At 41.9% G+C, this 24,712-nt stretch overlaps 1 protein-coding gene across 1 annotated transcript in view; it reads right to left on the bottom strand.

The window, feature by feature from the left end:
- Positions 1 to 4,672: 4,672 nt before the first annotated feature.
- Positions 4,673 to 24,712, bottom strand: part of MRPL22 (mitochondrial ribosomal protein L22) — a 56,314-nt gene continuing 36,274 nt past the window's right edge. The window contains exons 4-7 of the mRNA XM_069199626.1: positions 21,407 to 21,472; positions 20,780 to 20,857; positions 6,230 to 6,299; positions 4,673 to 4,963 (exon numbers count right to left, since the gene is read on the bottom strand). Coding sequence (XP_069055727.1) covers positions 4,752 to 4,963; positions 6,230 to 6,299; positions 20,780 to 20,857; positions 21,407 to 21,472 — 426 coding nt within the window. The 3' untranslated portion in view covers positions 4,673 to 4,751. The remainder of the gene's footprint in view (positions 4,964 to 6,229; positions 6,300 to 20,779; positions 20,858 to 21,406; positions 21,473 to 24,712) is intronic.

Genomic DNA, 24,712 nt, shown 5'->3' with positions numbered 1-24,712 from the left:
AAACGGGCAGGCCTCATGTCGAATGATGTCAAATGCAAGAATGATATCAATCTTGCTTCATCTTCACTTAATTCTATAAAACCCTGTCAGTCATGTGAGTGCATTTATCTGACAAAATGATACACTATCAAAATATAATAAAGCAAAGGATATAAGTTCTACACATGGAAGCAACCCCACATGAAATATATGTTTCAAAACGAGAAATGTGAAGTCAAAATAAATGAATATATGAAATGCAATGAGGGGTACACAGGCATAAAATGCAAGGACTATGTCATCTCCAAAATGATAGAGAGGCACGTCTAATGGATCTACAAGGGTGTATGTGTTTGTCCATATATATATATATACATGTATATTAATATATGTGTATATATATATATATATATATATATATATATATATATATATATATATATATGTGTGCATTGATAAATACAAATGTGAAAAGGTTGGCTTAGGAGGGCTATAGAGACATACAGAAGCGGCTTCAAGTTGTCGTTTCTCTTGTTTTACTGATTTTGTATCATTAGAAAAATAGATGGAAACATTCAACTTTGCAGCATCAAAGATGGACCGCACAACCTGAGACATTGCTGTTTTTGAGATATTACAACCGCAGATGAATATGGCATCAGAGGCAAAGCAGCTGCAGCTGCTGAGGCGTCTTGAAGTGACATTGAGGTTGTGAGATTGTGGGTCCCATGCATGCCAGCACATCTGAAGATTCATGCAAGATAGCTTTGATTATGGGTAACTGCATTGCAGTGCACTTCAAGGTCTGTGATCTGTCAAGTAATTTCTCATCAATCAACAGGAAGTATAGCTTGCGGTTTCACCAGAATGTTCAAGATTACAGTTTGAAAACAGCTCAAGCACTGAAACAGTCTCACTGAAGAAGGTTGACATTTATGAACACATAAACTTCAGCATGTGCTTAGCTTGTCAAGCAGTTCTCTGACGAGACAGAATACAGTGGCTTTGGGGTATTGATACTCAGTTGCTGAAGCTATATTTCCATTCATGTTGACTTTTAGTTCTTCAGCAAGAAAAAAATAGAAATTGATTCCACCACGATGAGAAGAGTGACTGAGGATGTCTCTGTAATGTATTGAATATCTAACAAATCCAATAGTGAAACAGAGTCAGGTGAATTTGTTTACGACTCCACCGTTCCAGGGAAATCAAGTTCTGAAGCATACTCTGGGACATCGAAAATCATGTGGTATGGTGTTCGGCCACCTAATACGCCATTAGGCAAATTATTCAGTGCTCTCTGAGCCCCATACAGGCTATGAAGTCATGTCAATCTTATATCTGATATAGTAGTCAAGGCTTGCTTAAGCGTGATGTTGGCTCACACAACTATGCTGCTTAATTCAGATGAAGAGGGTGGAACAATAGCAGTCATACTCCCAGAGCAGAAAAACCCCTTAGCAGTGAATGCACAACCACTGTCTGAATGAAATTTATGTCTGCTCCCACTGGTACTAGGTACTGCAAGTCCTCCACGACTGCTCGAGCATTGGTCGTCTTTTGTGGCTCAACCCCAAGAAATCTAGAGCAAGAATTGACTACAACAATCTGTACTGACATCGATTGACTATCAGTAAAGAGCCAATATGGTAGAGGAACACAACACTGAATGGTTTGTTCATTATCCTTAGGGCAGTAGGTGCTGATCTTACTGCAGTTGAGTGATTTATAGGTTCAGACAGTACATTACTGTATGTGCTTCCATGCATTCAGTGGCAAATATGGCCACCAGTATTGTTGCTATACCACTGACACACTAGCACTGATGTCACTATGAGCTGAAGCTATCCCTTAATGAGTTGCCCTTATTAAATCTCATCTAGATCGCTCATTAGGGTAATGCATATCCCCTATCCCGGGTACAAAAAACACAGGAACATCATCTTTAGTGAGGCCATAAGAATATTTGGAAGTGAAACCATCAGGAGACACTTCACCTTTCAGTTTTGCTTGTATTACAACAATAATGTCCACACTGATCTTAGTTTCAGATCAAGTCGCAGCAGCTATATTAAAGGTTTGCAGTGCTCTCTGCATCTAAGTCAGAGTCGCAGTTTCTTTTAGTGGGAATTCCTTCACTTTTATGGGCTGTGGTTTTGTATGTGGACCAAAGAAAGCTTGTTCTATAAAGCAACTGGCTTTCACCCAAACTTCTTTGTTTTTATCAATATATCTTTTGAATATCTGAATCCATTTAGGTGCCAGTGTGGCTAGTCACCTCTGTAGCCTTATACATGGAATGTTAGATGTGACAAAATAAACATGGGAACTAATGGATCAGTTTTCTGAATAGCAGTAATCGCACATTTATTTATGTAATCTATGCAGTGGAATCACATTAAAGTTTGGTGTATGTACACAGTGCCTTGAAGTCGCCATCCTCAAAAATTCCCTGCACTACAATGCAAGCCACAGACTATTTCTGTTTAGTACCATCTGCAGTGTATAGAGCCACGCCTATAGAACACAGTATTGTACACATGAATGGGTAAAATGTTTGGAGTTTGTGGAATGTTCTGTGTATACTGTAGAAGTCTTGAGTAGGACTGTGCTCAAAGTTTACGTCATCTTTTGCATCACAGCCCATTGTACCTAACAAAGCTGTACAATTTGTACATAGCTTTTGAAGCTAATACTTGCGCTCCCTGTGAATGAGGATACTTCTTTAAAATGGCCATCTGGACTGCTTTGAGAATGCTTGAGTAAATCGTCTCTCTGTAGTTGAATATTAGTGTGATCTCTCAGCTATGGTTTTTGGGGGTGGGGGGTGGTTGGAGGGGTAACATCTGTCCCTCATTATAAACTACAAATTTGTAGCCTGAAGTGCTAAGTATAGTCTAATTACTTTGCTTGTTTTGTTGTCCAGGGTTAGTAAGTACTTTATATCGAACATGTCTGCTTGCAGTGCACTTAAAATAGCTGTATGTGTTTCCTCTCACAGAACAATGGTGCAATTAATTCACATAAAAGCATAACTCACTCAGCATGATGTGATAAGTATGCTCTCAAAGTTCAGAAACCCCATCTGGGCTTGCAACTTGTCAATGTGTTTGGAGGCTTTTAAAGTAGTGCACTTTGTCGGAAGTCAGGTGCCAGTCCTTTACCTTCACTGGATACTAACATACTTTTTAATAATGGTGTCACCTTCTAACCCACTGGCTATACCACCAACCACTGTGGGTATGTTTATTACTGCATAGCGCTACCCTTTCATAGTCAAGTTCAATTTCAAAATAAGGTGATCTTGGCACTTTTAAGTACAGTTTGGTTCAAGAGGGATAATCTACCCAGTGAATCCCAGATCCAAGAAAATACATTTATCAGCTCCTATAGCTCCTCTCTTATGAAAGGTTCCCTGACATTTGTGCATCACATATGTTGGGTAGGCAACTTTCAAATCAATATTTTGCTTGCTTGTCTCTCCAAAAAACAAATTCAAGTATCAAATTTCTTAACATTACAATGTCAAACCAAGCCCATTCTATGCCATCTGTAGGGTAAAAGGTGAAGAGCACAAATTTAGAACTCTAGGTGTGAAGATATCACCCTAATGGCAACTTCTAAAGAACACAGCAAAGTATCTGTTATAATACTGCGTTGCTGGGTTAAATGGATTATGCATCTAATGGCCAACCATACTGTCTCTTTCTAGGCTCATTGAAATAGGGCTTCTGAGGTTTTCTGGGTTTCTGTGACAATAAAGGTATACTAAGATCATTTAGACCTGTGTAGCATGCTTCGATGATGAACTGACATTAAGTTCAGATTTTCGTAACTTGGAAGTACAAGAAAGTTATCATTTTACTAAAAGACACAGAGGCAAAAATGATCTCTCCCCTGCTGGTTTTGCTGATAAAATATTTCCACCTAGTTTACTATAGCCTTAGAACCCACCGTAGCGGGCTCTACCGGCTATTAAAGGCCCGCTCCCGCGTTAAATACCCGAGCCGAAGGCGAGGGCATTTAACAAGGGAAAGGGCCTTTAATAGCCGGTAGAGCCCGCTACGGCGGGTTCTAAGGCTATTAGAACATTCTGCCACTCAGGGAAAGAATGTTCTACTAAAAAAAACAAATTGCTCATGGAGCCCAAGGGGATTAAAATCCCCTCGGGCTCCGTGAGGCTTTGTTCACAGCTGTTGCTGTGAACAAAGCGAACATTGGAATGTTGGAGCTGCGGGCTTTTACCGGCCAGTAAAAGCCCGCAGCACTCCATTGTCTTCAATGGACATGCCAACATTCGAATGTTCTAATATTTCTTATTCTTTTGAATTCATGTGCTATCTATCGCTAACAACAGTAATTGTACGCAATTGTGTTATATCTGGTACTTTCTTCTTGTCCATCTATGTTAACTAATACTTTCATAAATAATCAGGACTATTTGTAAGACAGAGTAGGTATCAGAATAGGAGCTGTCCTTGGTGCCTTCTGGGGGCTTTCGTTGCCTCTTACTTCCCGGAAATCCCTGTGAAGAGCACTTTGCAATACTAATTTAACTGCTGTTAATTAAACAGGTAAGATGAAAGAGGATATTAATTGCCTCTGTTTTTTTATTAAAGTTTGGAATTTCAGGTGACGGCTTGTCAGCGAATATCACACTCGCAGTCCTCTCTCCTCTCAGAAACGCACACCGTTCAAAATAAGTATGTTTGTTTTATTTACAAATTTTGGATACTCTACACATGCACAGCGCAGGCCTTCCACCGGCAGAGTCAGAGCCCATGAATGATGGTGCGATCTCTTAACTGCTGCACATACTTCTTGGCCTGGTCAAAGCCTGTTACAGCAGGCTCCGGTGGAGGAGGCGGCCCTTCGACCAGCTTGACGTAATAGTGACAGTATACCCGGTCCATTATACCGAACATGCCCCGACCGTGATAGCGGATCCGCTTCAGGTATTTACCTTTATTCGAGAAAGACTGAGCTGTGGGAAGGCAAGATTGGGAGACAGAGACATATCAGTCACAGATGGTTGAAACAAAATAGAGTAACTTCAAGTGCATGAGTCAACTGAGGAACACTTCCACAAGCACACCCCTACCGCCTATCATGCTGGGGAATGGGGGAGGTCTGGTCCCAAAGCGAAGTCAAAATATGTCACCTCCTGGAACATTGCAGCCAACTTGAAAATATTTGTACCTCACTTTGTATTTCTACCAAGCCTGTATCATGAAGGTGGAACCCCTTTCACTCCCTCTACAGAGAAGTCTCTCTCTTATGGTGCTTTAGAGGTCCCAGGGAGATTCTTGCTTCCACCATTACTAAAAGGGCTTAATGTATAGTGGGCTAGAGGTGCAGCCACAGAGCTGCAACAGTAAACTATATATATTTATTTTATGTATTCGTTGCAGTGACATGTATTTAGCGCCCACTAGATTCCATCTAGAACCCAGTGAGTTCTACAACAGGAGACAAAAGAAGGCAAATATTGCCATGATTTTACCGTTTCTCAATATTTTGGCTCCAGTCACCAAAGTTAAAAAAGACAATTATATACAAATGATCAGCGCAAATAAATTGTACAAACTAGAGAGCAGGAATACGATAAATTAAGCATCAATGAGCAATACGGAGGATAAATGTACATGGTGTATTACAATTCAGTGTCCTCTTATATGGATCATCTGACATCCTTGCACATTTCAGTAGATAGTGATTCCTTGCACACTTCTGTAGATAGTGATACAATGGACATATGACGGACTTCCGTTACCTGCCCTTACTCCAAGAACCTTGACATCTTGTACTGAAGCTATGAAGCCTTGACCTTTAAAAGCACATAGAAATGCTGATAAACTTTGCAAACTGTAAACTTTGCACTTGTATAGCGCACTACTCACCCCTTAGGGTCTCAAGGCACTGTACTCATACCGCTATGGAACCCCTCCTGGCTTTTCCCTGTGAGGTGCCCACTCCTGGGCACCCCCAGGGTGAAGCCAGGCATCCAAGCGCTGGTGGTTGTGGAGATTAAGCAAGCTATTGCCCAGAGTTGCAGAGTGGGACCCATTAATTAGATTAGGCACCGAGGTGAGAATTATCTGGTCCAAGGGAATTGAGCCCAAGACCTGCTGAAGCGGGACTTGAACCCTGGTCTTGAGCCAGATCTCTGCTTCAGGGTCTGCCGCTCTAACCATTGTGCCACACTTCTCCACATGACATGATGACACATGAAATGATTTTAAGATCTTACCTATGTAGAGGTTAGACTTGTACTCTACATTGTAGTTCCTCACAGCCAGGTCTTGGGCCTCTAACAGTACCTGTGGAAGAAAGGAAACCACGAGTAATAAGCTAGAAGTAATGCAGGGCCGACTCCTTTAGGCTAGTGTGGGACTGGCATAACTCAGAAAATACACAGCGGGTGCATCAAGTTTACATTTCACTGACCAACAGGAGGAATCCATGGATGTGAAGAGAAGCACAGAGCAATCGTTGCTACCAGAACACAAGCACACACATGGACACTCAAACAGACACAGTGGGACTGAGATAAGCAAGGTATTGCCAACACTTGGGAAATGCTGCAGTACGACCTGAATGTTTCAGGCAGCACATTTGAGTGGGCAGGAGAAGTCGGATAGGTAATGGTGACTCTGTTAGGGCACATACGAACAGTTCTAGTGGAAGTGGAATGTGCAAGTCCGTGCTGACACTTGTGAACAGAAGTGGGAGTGTTACGTGCACGGCACTATAGACATGCATGAACCGCTGTAGTGGAATTAAATATAGAAGGCAGGCCAGTTGCCGATGAACAGCTGTAGAGGGACTGGGCTGTGCAAAGTGCTGCAAACATTTGAGACCATCTGTAGCGGGTCTGGGATGTGCAGACGCATTGTTAACAGCTGCGTGGGCTGTTGCTGGGAGCCTCAGCACAAGCCACAGTATCACTTCCTTCCCAATCCAGCAGGTGTGGGGTTAGTGTGGCACACCCATGTCTCGATGGCAAAAGACGCTCTCAGCAGGATTACAAATCTGGAGCCTTTATGTACCGATTAATATCCCAAAGTGGTAAAAGCTCAAACAGCCACGGTACCTACGCCAAGAGTACAGTATAAATACCAATATAACCACTCATTAAGGCGAACAATGCCAACAAAGAGTGCAGTAATTAAAGGAAACGGAATGCTACGGGAATCCCCTCTGCCCCAATATTACCCAATATTTATTTCATATCAAAAATAAGAAGTCTACAATTCAATTAGCTACTTTAATCTAGTCAGCAACCATATTGCATTTCTTCACAGATCAATCAAATTAACAACACACACACACAGTGTCAGGAGGCAGAATTCAGACAGAACTAAAATAAAATGTATTTGATGCATATTTTTTCAGTCTCAGGATGCTTTCTGCAAAAACATGTGACTAGACCGGGTTCTCCAGCTGGTCCAGGTGCGCCATTCTCGTAGGATGTTAACTTTGAGAGGCATTATGTTCTCAAGGAAGCAATGCCATACTTCACCCAGGAGAGGCTCTGGGGCCCCTACACTGATAATATCCCCTTCACTTGGCAAGGGAATGAAAGGCAGCTACTAGACTATGTTAAATGGCTTACTACCAGTGACAATCTAAAACGATGTGTGTGTCATTATGACAGAAGATACCACTCCTTGATATTCTAATATAAACATTGAAAGTAGGCCGTGTGCTGACCTGCTTGTTTAGCCCACAGACCGAAATTTATTACTCCATTTTGATAATGCCCATCAAGAAAATCTGAAAAGAAGTCCCCATTCTGACCAGCTTTTACAAGGAGGGCAGAACTCTTCATTCTTTAAGTAAGCCAATAGACATGTTGCAGATTTACAGATACAATTATTGACAATGGATTACCCAAGACATATAAGAACAGTAGCGTAAAATAGGGTAAAATAACATGACCGTGAAGCGCTTTTGGTTCTAGAAAACGTTTAAAAAAGGATGCTAGCCTAATTGTTTTTGTAAAATCATGGAACCTGGTGTATCTAGCTGTAGCCAATTTGTGAAGACGCCACTGGCCCATTTCAAATGTTAGTAGAAAAGAAATTCTGGAATCATCATTAGCCTCTTATGGGAGAAAAAGAAGCATTATAGACTATTTGTAACATTTAAGTCTCCCAACAAAATTAAACACTGATAAAATAACTGAAAGTTGTGATATGCACAAAATCGGAGTTCATTTTTGCTGTGTATGTAGATTTACTAGTCACACAGCCAAAATCTGCATTAAGGGGCCCCATGTTACTCAATCGGTGTACATCAACTGCATTCAAAAGATTATATATATTTTATAGCTTGCCCACGTAGGTTACCATAGATAAGACAAACTACCAGACCACTTCTATGCAGAATTATTGAACAAAGGTGAAACATCAAAAATAAAAATACTGACAGCACCTCTTAGAAGACACTCTGTTACAAAACAACATTTTGAGAGTGCTTACAATTGCGAATAGGTTATAAAGTAAGAGTGGATAAAAACATGATTTGAGTAGGACAATGTTTTTAAAGGATACTTGCTGGATTTATAGAATCAATATTGTAGACTAATGAGGAGTTGGAGTAACGAAATGTTATCCATGAGCGAAAAGACTCTGGCTCATGTCTTAACTCTATTGGAATAACTGCTATGATTAAGTGGTCTTGCAGTCAGATTAAATTGAGCATCCTAATATTAGTGGTGAATGGTCAAAAGTGATATTGATGTCATAGAAAGACTATCATAAAACATTATATAACATACGACATGGACAGGAAGTTATTACCCTTTTCAGAAGAACATTTAGGGCCTTTTACGACCCTGGCAGCATGAAGACCGCAACGGTCGCTGTGTGGGTCAGACGACCGCCAATCTGACGGTCTGACTGCCACATTACGACCGTGGTGGTTGCGGCATGGTCAGACCACCAGCACCGCCAGTTTTCCTCCATAGGAGGGGCTGGCGGGCCTAATCCATCAGGGCAGTGCTGCATGCAGTGCCGCCTTGGGGATTAGGGTCCCTTTTCTCCGCCAGCCGTTACATGGCGGTAGCACTGCCATGTAACTTCTGGCGGAGTCAGAGTGCAGGGGGCCCTGCACTGCCCATGCAATTGGCATGGGCAGTGCAGGGGCTCCCCTGGCCAACCCAATTGTGATGTTCATCGTCTGCAGACAGTGAACATCGCGACGGGTGCTCCCTTTGAACAACAGCATTGCCGCTGGCTCTATTATAAGCCGGAGACAATGCTGTTGGGTGTTTCCCGCTGAGCCAGCGGGTGGGAACATCGCTTCCACCCGCTGACCCAGCAGAAAACTCTCAATGGAGCCCGCGGGAAGGTGGCCGCACTGGCGGCAACCTGCCCGTCAGGACTTCCACAGACCGGTTTTTCCATCCGCTGAAGTTGTAATGACCCCCTTAATAACTTATCATGATTTGTAGTACAAGATTACACCTTAAATAATATAACACCAGAAATTATATTATGGGCTGAGAAGACTTTTACTACTTTTTGTGTAAATGAAACACACATAGGGTTTGTGCCACACTGCTGAATCTCACTTCAATTTTATGTTTGATAGCAGGTGAAGTAGCAGTCTTTTCAATACTAAAGACAATGAGTATTAAAATATTTTTAGAAATCCCTTTAGCCAAACAGACGTGAAAATAGCAACCTAGTGATCATATTGGAATAAATAAAGACGCACAGATGCTCTTTTGTTTATTTGTAAAGAAGCTTAGCTTTAGAGTTAGCAGACCCATGTCCAAAGCAGGCAAATAAGAATACAGGACTTAAAAGCCTTCCAAATACATTACTCTCAGTTAACTGCAGGACAGCATGGTTCTGGCATGGCAACAGAAGTTGTATTAATCAAAGTCATGAAAAACATAGGATAGAAGTATGAATAAATATTTCCTATATTTTGGGAAAGGAATGGACTTTTGTGTAAGGATTGAGCAGTGTTTATATGTCTTTACATATTAACAGAGTATGACACTATCACATATAATGCACTAAAATTAAGGTCCTAATGACTGAAAATGGATGCCAGTCTCAAAGCACATGAAAATCTATTAAAGGACTCAGAATTATTTTGGAAATATGAGGAACCTTAAGATATGTTGGACATACAAGGAAATATATGTGTTATTAAGATTACAAAACATGAATTCCCGTGGGTATGTGTAGGGACACATTTGAAGACACTATGAACATAATCAAAAATATATGGACCAAATGATTATCTGATGCCTACTGAAGAGCAATTAATATAATTAAGTCTGAAAAAATAAAATAAGTAAGAGTTAAATAGTTGTACCTAGATAAATATCTATTTGCCTAATACAATTATGAGCTTTAAAACCAATGATGTGAGAGAAATACCTCAGAAAAATGTAAGCTGGGAAAAAAACAGATATCTTGTCTTGATACTTATGTTTGGGATTAATATACACAAATGAATATTGAACTACAGTTCTTCATCATGATTCATACTGACCATAATTGTTCTTGCTATGCAATGCACAATTATGCTATTGTTACTAAAGTAAGCATTCCAGCATTTATTGTTTATCTATCCAAACACTTAACAGGTGGATTTCAGTTTTAATTATAAAAAGTTTGTTGACTAATTTGCCTGTAGATGTTTTTGGACTTCTGGTGCTTTATGCACTACAATGAGCAGTTCTCAAAACGAACTATTTTGTCCTACTAAAGGAGAATCGTAATTAAACGGAGTCTGAATCTTTGAATTTAGTGCCAGTAGGAGTGTGAGGGTATTTACCCCAGCAAAAGCATTCTGCCCCTTGACATTCTGTGTACATTGTGAATCTGAGGCTTTGCAAAGAAATGCACTTTGATTATTGACTAAAGTAGTGCCATGAACTGTAGACTGTAATCTACTTCTGAAACTAAATAAATATATGAATTTATAGGTCCAGAAGCACTATCCATTTTTGCAGACACAAACATTCCAACCCGAATGTGGAGACCTCAGAAATGAATTTTTAAATGTACAAATCCTATTTTAGGAGTCAGTGAAGTTTTACAGACTCTTAAAATGGCACTGTAAATGGCTACAGATTTAATATTTGAAAAGGGAGTTTTGAAGCAAGATGCCCCTTCCAAATACTGAATTAGTATGTGCAAAACATTGAAAAATTACTGCTTCTTGAATTGAGGTGGTAAGCCATTTAAACATTTTGGCCCTCATTATGACCTCAGCAGTCTTCAGGGAAGACCGTCGAGGTTCCGCCAGACTGAAGATCGCCAGTGCTGGCGGTCTCCTGTCAACCATATTATGACTGCTTGCAACCCTCTGCCATATTTTAGTCGGCGAGCCGCCAGCAGCCATACTGGCAGTTGGCTGTGCAGTGGAGGTTGCTTCTCTGCCACCGCCACGTCATCAGAACACCGCCCACTAAATTACGTTTCAGTATTCGGCGTGGCGGTGTCCTGGTGACGGGGTGCTGGGGCGGAGAAGGCCCCAGGGAACCCGCTCCCTCCCGGACGTCCACCGAGGCAGGTAAAGTGATCGTCCGACAGGGGAGGGTGGTGGAAGGGGTGTTGTGTGGTGTGTGCGAGAATGGGGGTGTAACTGTGAGTGTTTAGAGGGGGTGTGTGAGTGCGTGTATGTATGCGGGTGGTGTGATGTGTGTCGGGGGATGTATCGTGTATGCGTGTGTGCATGTATGCATGTGTGCGCACGTGTTTGTCTGTGAGTGGTGTGTGCGTGCGTAAGTAGGGGGGTGGGGGGTATGTCTGGTGGGGGCCCATGGAGTTCGGGGGAGGGGAGGGGGCCCTATCACCCTCAGCGGTGGTAGGGGGGGTCGTCGCTGTTGGGGGAGGACTCGGGGGAGGGGGAAGGGGGCGGGGGAGACCTCTATCAGTGCCAGGGAAGGAATTCCCTGGCACTGATGGTGCCTACTGCCATGGTTTTCATGGCGGTTCAAAAACCACAAAAACCATGGCGGTATGCGGGGTCATTATCCCGCAGGAGGACTAGTGACGGCCGCCGGGCTGGAGACCGTTGTCTCCAGCCTGGCGGTCGTTACCGCCGTGGCGGACGGTGTGGCACATTGGCGGTTTGGCATGTGCCAAACTGCCAATGTCATGATATGGCGGTAATTACCACCAGCCTGTTGGCGGTGCTAGCGCCAACTTAACACCGTCCGCCAGGGTTGAAATGAGGGCCTTTGTGTTGATCTTTAAAATTGGGGTAAACGATTTACAAATGCTGTAAATGGTTAAATAAAGTGTGTTTTGAAAGGAGGCAGTGGTCCAAGAAACCCTCAAACATACTACAAAAAGTAAAGTTTATTTTTTAAACACAGTCGTCTGCTTTAAGGAAAATTGCCTGCATTTAAAAAATAGTTTACTTTACTGAAAGTCGATCACAGACATAGTGGCCTGGTGTCCAATACAGGCCCCCATCATTGTGATGACCACCAATCAGAGTGAGTCCCAATTTGTGGCCGAGCTCATGAATGCTAAAGAAAAGGCTTGGATGACGGCCAACTCAGATTCTGAATTTCATGAACCAAACCATTAGTACATAGGTTGGTTCATAAAATTCAATAATGCTCGCCAAAATACTGGTCTCAAATTGCAACCAGTATTTAGAACATCAGGCCAATAGTTATTTATGAGTATATATGTATACAACATAAACGCATGTTGTGATTTGTTAAAAAAAAGAATTGATCTAGACTAATTGATTCAAATTAATTAAGAATGCCCTTTTTGTATACATCTCTACTGATAATAACAGCTTACACCATGTTTAATCTTTTAAGTACCAACATGTAATGCTGTTCAGATGCGCTGGCCTGACAAACATTCTAAACATTTCCCCGTTGATTAATCTCTCACTGCGAAAGACGAGGCGCAACTGCCATGATCCACTTTACCCAATGATAACTAGTAAGAAACCAGCTGCAGGTCATAATACCTAAAGAAATAAATATCGAAAATGAAAGGACTATAAACTGAATTAAAATTGAAAAAAGATATTCCTGAAAACGAATCCCATAATGCATGGAAAACGAAAATAAAGAAAATGAAATAATCCATTACAAATTAAATGTGTGTAATTATTAGAAGTGGGTAAAGTCAATTTACATTTTACTGCCACCTAATGGCCAAAAACAATATAGCGTTTGCGGTATAAGCACATTCTCAAATGCACAAAAAGTACCTTAGATGAAACAAAAGAACTGGAAGTTAACACTGCGGCCATCGGAAAAACCAAAACACTCCACTCTCTCACTAGCACGATTTTCCTCTGATAAAATGGGGGATGCCCTTTAAAGCAATACATGCCGCACCCCCTAGAACATCAACGGTTCCAACAATTCCGGCCATGTAACTAAAGTTATTTTTTTTTAAACTGTCAACGTTCTTCTAGGATCAATTATTAGTATATGCGGTGGTAATTGTTAGTTACTAAGTCTAAATAACCTGAGAACTCCCCTGTTGCATACAAGAACTTGCAGTGCCCTCTAGCGTAGACACAATCACACCATACGGAAAACATCCGCATGGATATATATTGCAGACACCCATTGACCGCGAGTTGAAACGAAGGCTCTCTGCAGGCGTTGTTTGGCAACATATGTCGCCGCCATGCTATGCCTTTCTGGACAGCGCTGTGTGTTTTTCGGTCTTGAGTATATCAATCCTGTAGTCCCACTAGTGGTACTCTCTTTATATGCTATTTTAATTCAATGCGAGCTTGGCTCTGACGTTAAAGGTCGCTAGAAGGGTCTATTGCCCTTTCAACCAGGACTATGTAGTGATAGGGTGACCCCCTGGCACTAAGGCAAAATCTGGACAGGACTGTAAAAAAGTCAGAACAAAGGGTCAAAATTCAGGACAAAAATTCAAGAGGAAGGGTCAAAATTCAGGACAAAAATTCAAGAACAAACGTCAGTTTTACAGACACACCCAAGAGAGGCCATACCCCATTACGTTATCAATGCATTTATTTGCTCTTTTTTAACACATCACTATTTATTCACTGTGGTCTTTTTGTGATTGCCTCCTGTTATGCTACATTCAGGTGTCACATTATGCCCTTGTTCAGTAGTAAATTAATGCCCTTCAGCACTGTATCAAGGCCATCACCCCTACCCAAATCTGCCCAATCTTTCTTGAAGAGAAAGTAACAACAGAATATTGATTATGTTTCAGAACATTTTTAAACTTCTGGCAAACAGTTTCGGAAACATTAAGGTAATTAATCTTGTGCTAGTTTAACCAAATTGAACAAAAAAATCTGGCTCACCTCAACCACGCATGGACTTTCAACCTGAAAAAATGTAATGAGGCAGGGCAGATGGTGTGGGCGACAGTCTCACCTAATGGCAGGATAGGAGGTACCCACAAGTTGTCTGTAGTCTCACAGCACTAGAGTGTATGTCTGGGACTCTACATTTATCTCAGAATGTGGAGCCCGGACTACTAATAAAAAAGGAGGATGAAATTGAGATCAAATAGGAGGCTGTTTGCTAAGATCTGGATCAATAAGGAAGAGAAGAATAAGGTGGACCAATTCCTAAAATCAGACAAGATGGGTCCACCGAGACTATCAGAAGGTGTTGGGTACCTGGGAAGTTGTTTCTGCTGACAGGAGAGAAACAGAAGAGGCACTGTCATGTGGTTGAACAAGCAGTACCCACCCACATTGGCAAACTCTTCTGGTGCAATGGTCCGCTGTTCGTGCATGTGAAGGGTGAGCAGGGGCCAGACCCCTTGCAAGGTTGAACAAGGCAATTGTCAGCTTTGTCCATGTCTTAAAATGGTTTTGAAATTGAGCAAAGGCCAAACTAGTGATCTGGGTTATCCCTAAGTGCCAAGCACACATAGAATATTCAAAATATTTGGGATGTAAATTGCACAAACAAAATGTAATTTTTTTTTAATGTAATTAGTGTTTCTTTAACATATGGCACTGTTTTCCTATTTATAAACAATTAGGCCTCAGACTGAACTGGGAACCAGTTACCTTTCGATACCTAGTGATTAATATCTACCATTCTCCCACTGATTTGCAGGATGGAAATCTCGGCAGAGTGTCACGGTCCCTCCGAGATCAGTTTGCTTTTCAGTCTTCTCTTCTGCTTGCTGTAGTGGGCCACGTGGCACTAGTGATGATGGTGTGCTACCTTGATAATAGTATTATTTTGCAAACCTTCCCTTGCTCATCCTTCTTTCCTTCTTCAGACATGCCACATATCTGATTTGGTGGCTCAGGCGCCACCGGATAGCTCTTTCCACTCTGAAGCTACCCGTGGGTGGATTAGGCCTTCTGGACTCAAAACGCTATTATTCAGCTGCACAGGTACAATGGGTGGCTCGCTGGCTTTCTGCCCATTCCCCTGAATGAGATGGGGTTTATCCGTAAAGACTTTTAATGAGGGCTTACTGCACTGCTCATTGTTTCCTACTGACCATTCTACGGATCACCATCCGGGGTTATCATGCACAGCTTTCTCTTGCCTTGCTAGAACCTGTAAACTCACTGACACAAAGAAACCCTGTGCTCCTGCACTACCTTTGCTAAGCCTTCCCACTCTCGCTCGCACAGGACGGCTGTGCTCAGAGCAACTCCATCAGTGGCATGCTGCAGGTGTCTTAAAATAGGGGGGTTTGTTTCTGGATGGAGAGCTACTAAATTTCCAAACACTTGTGGCAGAATACCATCTTCACCCCGGTCAACTCCTTACTTACATCCACCTTAAACAATCATTAAATGCCCTATTTCATGTCTGCCATCTACCACTAACTCTACATGCGGTGTGGTACCATAGGGACTGGTGGCAAACTGATTGAATGGGTGTACAGACCTTTCCTGCAGCATTTAAACCAGTCCAGGTCTTCTTGTCATACTACCTGGATGATTGATGTGGCCAAACCTCTGCAAGATACGGTCTGGACTAAAATACTGGACTTCTCCCCACAAAGTATCCCACGGCTGTCACTTTAAGTACATTCATAGTTTACTTGGGAATGCATTCTGCCCGTTGCTTGCCATTGGCTTTGTGGTTTGTGACTCACATTTCATTGCTTTCAATTTGCTGGCTTTATTTGTTTTAGGATATGTAGCTTGAGTTCGTCCCTTCCCTTACACAAACCTTATTTTCCAGTATCCTGAGTGCTCCCTTTCTGTAAACAGGCCTATAAATTTTGTTCTTATCTCATCACATTTGCTGTGCATTCAAAGAACAAAGTAAATGTCAGGCTCCGTCTTCGGGGTTTACCTTTCTTTTTCTGACTTAAAAGTGAGAGGATTTATGCAACAATTTTGCTGGATACTGGGGTTAGGAAAAAGCTTTTTCTATCACATGACAACATTTAAATACACTTCAGAATTTAGCAGAATTAGGAGTACAAATGAAGCACATTTTTATTAATTCTGAATTGTGCTGGAAACAAATACCTTTATATGATTAAAACAAACCATAGCATTAGGTAATGCAATTTCCACACACCATTGTCTGTGCACTGCATAGTTTTATTTGAAAAACTGTATGTCTGTGCAAAGCAATGGTCATTTCAATCAGAAACGTGTTGTCTGTAATGGCAGTATGATACCATACCATGCATACTCCACTCCACTCTGCACCACTCCACAACACTGCACTCTACTCTGCATCACTCTACTTTACATCACCCATGCCACTGCACTGTGGGACACAGCACTCTTCGCCACTCTGAATCACTCCACTCTATGCCACTGCACTCTATGGTACTTCACACTACACCTCTCTACTCTACTCTGTACCACTCTACTCTATGCCAATACACTTTACGCCTCCCTACACCACTGCGCTCTGCGCCCCTGCACGCTATACCACTCCAGTCTAGGCAACATCAATCTAGTCCACACAACTCCACTCTATGCCACGCTGCAACACTTCACCGTACGCCACTGCACTCTATGTTAATACACTTTATGCTAGTGCACTCTGTAACACTCAACTCTATGCCCATGTACTCTACATCAATACACTGTACGTCACTCTAATCTACTCTATGCCACGGCACTCTACACCACTTTACTCCATGCCATCACACTCTATGCCTCTCTATACAGCTCCACTCTACCCTGCACCTGTCCACTCTATGACACTTGAGTCTACTGTGAAACAATCTACTTTTCGCCACGGCACTCTGCGTCACTGCATTCTATGCCACTGCACTCTACCCTGCACCTCTCCACTCTATGCCACTGCACTCTACTCTGAAACAATCTATTCCATGCCACTGCACTCTACGCCACTCTGCTCCACTGCACTCTAAACCTCTGCACCCTACTTTAATGCACGCTAAACAATTACACTATACACCACTGCACTCTGACACTCTTACTCTGCAACACTGCACTGGCCGCCACTATACTTCACACCACTCTACTTTGTACTACTGCATTCTGCACCAATAAACTCTATTTCACTGCACTTTATACCACTCTACGTCACTGCACTTTACAGCACTATACTCTGCTCTGCGCTACACTACTCCACCCTGCACCACTCTACGTGACCACACTCTATGCCACTCGAGTCTGCTCTGCACTCTATGACAATGCACTCTAAACAACTGCCCTGTACCCAACTGCACTTTACTCTGCACCACTGTGCTCTAAGGCACTGCTCCTATGCCACGCTACTCCACTCTACACCACTATGCCACTATTTTTTAGCCATGCTGAACAGCAGCCACTCTGGTGTATAACATGGCTAAAACACATTAGCAAAGCCAATAACTCTTGCATAGACGAGACCTATTGGCTTTGCCAGTGTTTGTTAGTACTATGAGGTACCGAGGTCCCTGAAAGAACTGTGATTGCGTAAAGCCTTATTTTAAAAATGCATTACAAACATCATAATATAGGGTGCTACAAAATGTGCCAATACATCTCAGTTAAATAAAAAAAAGTCCTTCTAAAATATAGATTTGAATAATATACAGTTTATACCTAGTACTAACATTTTTTTTTATAACAGTCCAATAAAACCACACACTCCACAACTCACCTTGGAATACCCTTACAGTATCTCTCTAAAAGAAAATATCTTTGCCATCAGAAAGCTTCAAGTGACTGCTTAGATTAAAGTCATTGCAGGTTTCTAAGCCCCTTTATATTTGCAGATTTACCAGTTGCGCACATTTGCATTTCTTTAGGGAAGGAGACACCCTGGCAAGAAGGCCTTTTCTTATCTGTCTGCCCCTCCCTCCGTCAGAGCACAGGAGACTCCCTACCTTTCAATCCAGGTGGGGAAACTGATCTGCCCTAATTACATTTTGTCCTTTAGGTGAAAGGCTAAAATTTCGGACAGATGCTGTCCGTTAAGCCTTCCATCACAGACAACTGACAGCAGGGCGAAATTACAGCCAGTCCGTGAAATTTACGGACGGGTGATCCCCCTATGTAGTGAGCGGTGGTGGAGTGTGACTAGTAAGTGGCAGGGGCCTTTTTTAACTGGACGCCTGTGGGGAGACTGCAGACAGGCTCTCTCCTGTAAAAGGTACATGCAGTCCCGTTAACGAAAGTACCTGTCCTTCATGTGGGGGAGAGATATTTATGAAGTGTGACTGTGACAGGCGGTGGTTTGAGTGTATTACAAATCAAATTGTGAGTGCTGGGGTTCACTGGCCCCTACACGTGTACTGCACCAAATAAGGTCTCATTTGTACGGAACTGTGGATGTCCATCTGCAAGTAGAAACTCACTCCTGTTGCCCTCCCAAAGTCTAGTATACTTGATGAGTGGGAAGAGGTATTTGTTCAGTCAGTTCTTTTTACTGCCAGTCTAATTTCCCACGCCAAACGAAACCCTCCTTGTTTCCTGTGTAATAGCCCTCCCTCTGGCAACGGCAGTCATCAAGCAGGCTATTAAAATGCACCACAGCCAGCCTAACCTGCAGTGGCATAGAGTGGAGTGATTCAGAGTGGCGAAAAGTGCTGTGTCTCAGTGTAGAAAATAGAGAAGGATGTCTGTAAAGGTGGTCAGCAACTGTGAGAACAAGCATTGGCAATGCCAACAGATCAGGCTTTAAAGGAATGTTGTATGGTAATGTGAAGCAATACAAGGAGTTAGAACGAGACTGGATATGTATTGGTGTGGAAGTAAAGAACTGTAGAATAATATTGGTGTAAGTTAAAAGGTAAGGTGACAGTTGCACTGCAAGCCATACCTAAAAAGTCCACATAGGTTAATGACTGCCCTCCACCCACCTGTACTGCTGACAGAGAAAAACACCATAGACAACTTACTTACTTAAGACACTTTAATAGTGTTAAATGTCAAGTATGTGCCCATGAAAGTTCAAGCTCAGGCAGCTGGGTAAACAAAATGATCACAGCAGTGAGGAGAGCAAACACTTTTTTGTGGAAGCACATAACTTCTGTCCTATCAAAACAAGTACTTCTGGCTCCCAACAATTTGGTGCAGCCAAAGCACTTCTCCTGGTGATTCTCACATAATAGTCTGGCGACAGCTGCGCTATCAAGCCATCCCATAAAAATGATTCCACCCAACAGTGGAGGAGATTTCAAACTTTCAAAAGTAGCTAGCTTTGGCAGCACCCATGGCCATCACAGGAGTAGAAGTACTGGTTTCTTCTAACAGTACTTTGCTCACATATGTTGATTGGACATGAAGGAAGCTTAAACAGATGTGGAAGAAAGGAAGACAAGGACCTAGAGTGGAACCTCTTTGAGGGTGCCATTCTCCCTCAGACTGGATCTAGTTTGGGAAACCTGGACAGTTATCTGCTGCTTGGCCTCACGTAAGAAATGAGGCATACCTTCCGCCACAAGCAGCTGGATTGTGTCTACCAAGCAGAGTGACAAGCTTTCCAGGAGACAACAAAAGGCACAGCTCACTGGAATGGCCGTCATGAGGACTGCTTGGGAAATAAGACTGCTCTGGATGTACGTTTGCGCTGGCCTAGATACCCTAGATAAGCAAGAAGTACAACATAACATCCAAGCAGAGGAAGTGCTTCCATGAGTGTAACATCAAGAAGGTTAAGTATGCATCATCTCAACTCACCCCCGGGCATGCCTGTACCTAGCTTGTTCCCACCGCCAAAGGAACCAGGAGAGAGTTAGCATGGAGTCTGGTTCCATTAGTTGGAGGAGTTTGTCTCAAATCCTGAACCGTTTGAACCAATGTTTTGACTCTGACGTTAATTAGAAAAATCTCTGGAACCATAAAGTCACCCTTTCCTCCAATCTGACCAGAGGCAATTAGTGCTACTGTGATTTGCTAAGAATTACCCAAGTACCTGTCTGTGTTACATCACCAGGAAATGTAAACTGCTACTGGTAGTTACTATGTTAAAGGTACATGTAGGAAAGACATTTTAGGACTCATAGCAGGAACTATATTCTAACAGTTTCCATCACAGGCAAAGGGACCAGTTGGCCCTTGAACTCCAGTAAATACACTGTACCCCTCAAACAGAGGTTTGCAAACTCAGGGTTAAATCAGAATACCTCAGCGCACAGCCACTCAACTCTAATGATCCAGCACACCGTGGTCTGCTATGAGCCCAATCATGGATGATCCTGACCACTAGAGCCACCCACCAGCATTATCATTTAGAGATCAGTCACTCTTGGGGCTTAGCATGGATACTGTCAGCACAGCCACAACTCCATTGTCTCAAACTCTATATAGGAGATGGTATAGAGAAGATAACCTCTCTATTCGTGATCTAGCGAAAGATAATATTCGAATGGTATCCTCAATGAAGAATCAGCCAGACACTCACCTCTCGCATGATTTTAGCCCCTTTCTTGTCATTAAACTCCAGCTGAGCAATTGCCTGGTCAATAGACATGCCACGAATCTGCAAACATGAGGACAAGCATTTGTTAGCAAGCTATTATAAAACAACATACCAATCTAAGCATGACCTATAGACCTCAGGAGGAAAGCGGGGGAAGGAACAATTGTGGCATTTGGGTAAATTGGATCTTGGATAGCCTGCAAGCCAAAGGGACAAAGTCAGCTACATAATAAAAGCCTTGCTACTTGCTCACTAATGAGGCATGCAACATCACACAGTAACTGTTCTCTACTCCCATACACAATCGCGAAATATGCACAAGGCCCTCCACAGTGCAGAAAAGTGGTCCTCCATAGTCCAGACCACCACGCCTCATCCTTTCAATGCCCTTTTAAGCACCTGAAAAGCAGAGTACACTGCTCTACAAAAACTTAAATAAATAAACCACTTAAGACATCGGCCTCCCTTGACACATAACTAAGCCTTGATACTGCAATTAAACACAAGTACACTTTGGGTCTAAGTGAGGGAGACACATTTAATGATAGACAATACTGTTTGTCCCACCAAGTATATCCATTAACATTCCTTTGAACCCCAGCATCTTACCATGTTCGCCAAGTACCACATCTTATCCTTGCTGTATTTAATTTGCTTTCGGCAATGAAATATTTCCTGAGAAGAGAAGGGAAGATATTTTGAAAACATACATATGGCTTTCCCTTTGGAAGTTATATATATGAGTAGTGAGCAAAGATGGTGATGAGGAGTGAGTGTGGGACAGTGACATTACGATACAAACAAAAAAAACTAATTATATATACTCGTGGACTAGCAGGAGTCTGGCAGAGTGCTGATCTGTCTAGGCTAGTTCTCTTGCTTAAAGAGGCGTAGTTTGAGGACAGATTTGAAAAAAGGGAAGTAAAATATTTTGCTAGGAGGGTGTTCCAGTGGGACAGTCTGCCTAGCTCAAGGGAATAAACCTCAAAGAAATGCCTGACCCATGCTTTCCATTTGACTGCCACAGCACGGTTTACTTGCCAGGCCTTGAAAAATCTACTTGCCCACTTGCTATGCAAATCAAATGTTATCAGATCAAGCTGTTTTTAGGACCTACTAACCCCTTCTGGTGAGTTGACAAAGAACAGGTGTTCTGTTCAATCAGAAAGTGAAGGAACAATGAGAAAGCCTTCAAATCTTGTTCTTGTCACATTTGCTCTGTGTTCAGAGACAGAGGTCAAAAGTCAATTCATCTTTTTTCCTTCTGACTGCAGAGTTCCAGGATTTTGTAAGGTGAACTGTCTGACCTGCTGTAAAAAGGGCGAAATGAAGGCTGTATGTAGGGTGTCAGGTTTTTCTTTAAATGACTTTGTCAACTGTACAAACATTTCAAAATAGGTCGGCAATTCTGAAAGCCCATTTTTTTGTACTTCTGTATGATGAAAATAATATTTTAATAGTATGAAAACAAATCAGAACACTACTTGGTGATGTGCAAAAAATAAATATGTTTTCTGAAACCAAATTTTCACAGATCATTGTTAATACACTATATAGTTTTATCAGTAAAGCTGCAAGTTAGTGGGAAGGTTTTTTGACATTTCTTGGAAGTTTACTGACTGTAAATGATAGATGCTACTACATCATGCCTTAGTAATATATGTATTGAAAGTGAGTGTTTAAACAAACTGAGAAACACTCCTGCCCTGATGACAATGCTATTAGTAAACTAAGAGGCAAGTCATGGATCATGTGTACCCTATATGTGGGCTAGATTCTGATTATACATGGAGCAAACGTTTAGTCTATTTAATAAAACAAAAGAGCTTTTTTCTAAAATAGAAATGCTGAACACACATATTTGAAGGTGCATTCATATATGAGAATGAAGAAAAAAGCGACTGAAAATTAAATATTTGCCTAGGATCACACAATTTGAGACCCATTTCCCAGTCAAGTACATTACAGTAAGGTCGAGTAGATTATTCCAGTTACTCAACCTGCAGGTCTAGTAACATTTTTATGATTTTTTTAGGCCTGCTTGCAGACTTCGGTCTATGAAATGTTTAATGTTTGGGTGTATTTGTTTTGAATACACCTCCCCTTCTTTTCAGCCTACACTTGCAAAAGTTTTAAAACAAAAAGGTTAGAGCCAAATATCGTCTTTGCAAAATACTGAGACCCGTTTGCTTCACATTGTGCAGGTCTAGGAAAACGAAGCAATCTTTCAGAAAATATACCTGCAAGCAAAATAAATAACATAAGCGAAAACTATCATGGGAAACCAATCACAAATATGTCTCCTTCGGCCACAGGTTGTGCATCTCACCCATCCCCCTCCACTTGCTTCTCTGAACCCCAATGGAAGGAAGTTTTTAAAACTCAGGACAATATCTTGCCCATGGTCTTCATTACACTCAATATATACCATCTATAGTTCTCAGATCTACCCTTCAGTACCACTTCCCTGGTGCATCTATCCTAGGTCTTGTTCTTCAGCACTGTGTTTCTGTACTCCCCAAACCATCTGAAGAAATCCCCGAAAGAGTCTGCCGATGAGAGAAGGGGGAAAAGTACCTAATCAATTCAGATGCTTCAGGACATATTACCACTGTCAAACTATACCTTTGGCATACGGTGCATGTCTCCTGTTTTATTAGTGATATTATAGAAACGTTTATACTGGGTTTTTCAAAACAAAGTGTGCAGCGCATGACAAAAGATGTGTGTTGCATGGAGTAAATGTGAGAAATATGGTTGAGGGGTGCAGAGCATGTTAGAGGGTGGGTGGCATATGGCAATAAGTGTGTGGAGCTTGGTGGGCTGTAAGGTGAGCACATCATGGAAGAGAGTGGGCAGAGTATGGAGTAGTATGGGCAAAATATGCTGGAGGGAGCACAGGGCATGGCAGTGTTTATAGAGACCATGGTGGAGCATGTATTAATTGTGGCATTTGTCTTGGGGGTATGAACACAAGGTGTGGCTGGAAGCATGCAGGAAAGGGCTAGGTGTGTGTAGGATGGGAGTCAGGGTGTGCACAGCATTCCGGGGATTTATGAGTGTAGCTGAAAGCGTGCATCACATGCACAAGTGTGGTGAGGATGAGCAGGGTTTGGTTGTTGTGCAAGCTAACAGTTCCTCAGGTTGAGGGCAAAAAAAGGGGTTTCAGGCTCTGGGCTGGTTAATACTGCTAGATCCGTAAAGACTTCCAGGTACTCATACAAATGCAAGTGTAAGAATTCCTGTGGGGTCTGCGGTGTTAAAATATGAATTTGCAACACTCCGTGAGCATTAATTAATCAGAGTGAAAGCGGCCTTACCCAACAAAAGGTTAATCTCTAACATAATTATAATGAACCTTTGCTGACTATAGCAAAACATGTCAACAAGGCCAGTCAATAAAATGAAGTGGTTCTAACTAATAAAGATCATTACATGAATTACATACAAGAGGTGTCTCTATCAAATATTTCTAATTTCAAACTTTATCATCAAGGCCTGCCAATTCAAAGAATTAAACTTTTGATTTCCTCACCGCCGAAATAAAAGAAACTCCACCAAGGTTAATTTTTAAACACATATTAATAAACTCCTACTGACTTTGTGTCTTTGTTGCTATCAACACTATTAACCAAACATATAATAATCAATACAAAAGGTAATTTTTGCAAAAAACTATCAAGGATCATATGAATGTAGGAGAGATGATCAAAGGGAGCTAGAAGGTTTAACAAGAAATTAAACTTAACAAAAAGGTATTGAAATTGAATTATAGATAACAAGCTGCATCTTTACAATAGAACAACCACATGAACAAAAATAGTAATCATCATTTTCTACAACTACTTGCAAATAATACACCCAATAGTACAAGCAAAATGAAATGGGAAGAATCTTTAAATCACAATCGCTACG

The sequence above is a fragment of the Pleurodeles waltl genome, chromosome 7 (assembly GCF_031143425.1).
Source record: "Pleurodeles waltl isolate 20211129_DDA chromosome 7, aPleWal1.hap1.20221129, whole genome shotgun sequence".
Taxonomy (NCBI): domain Eukaryota; kingdom Metazoa; phylum Chordata; class Amphibia; order Caudata; family Salamandridae; genus Pleurodeles; species Pleurodeles waltl.
The sequence above is the reverse complement of the archived record's forward strand: the minus strand, read 5'-3'. Positions and strand labels throughout refer to the sequence as shown.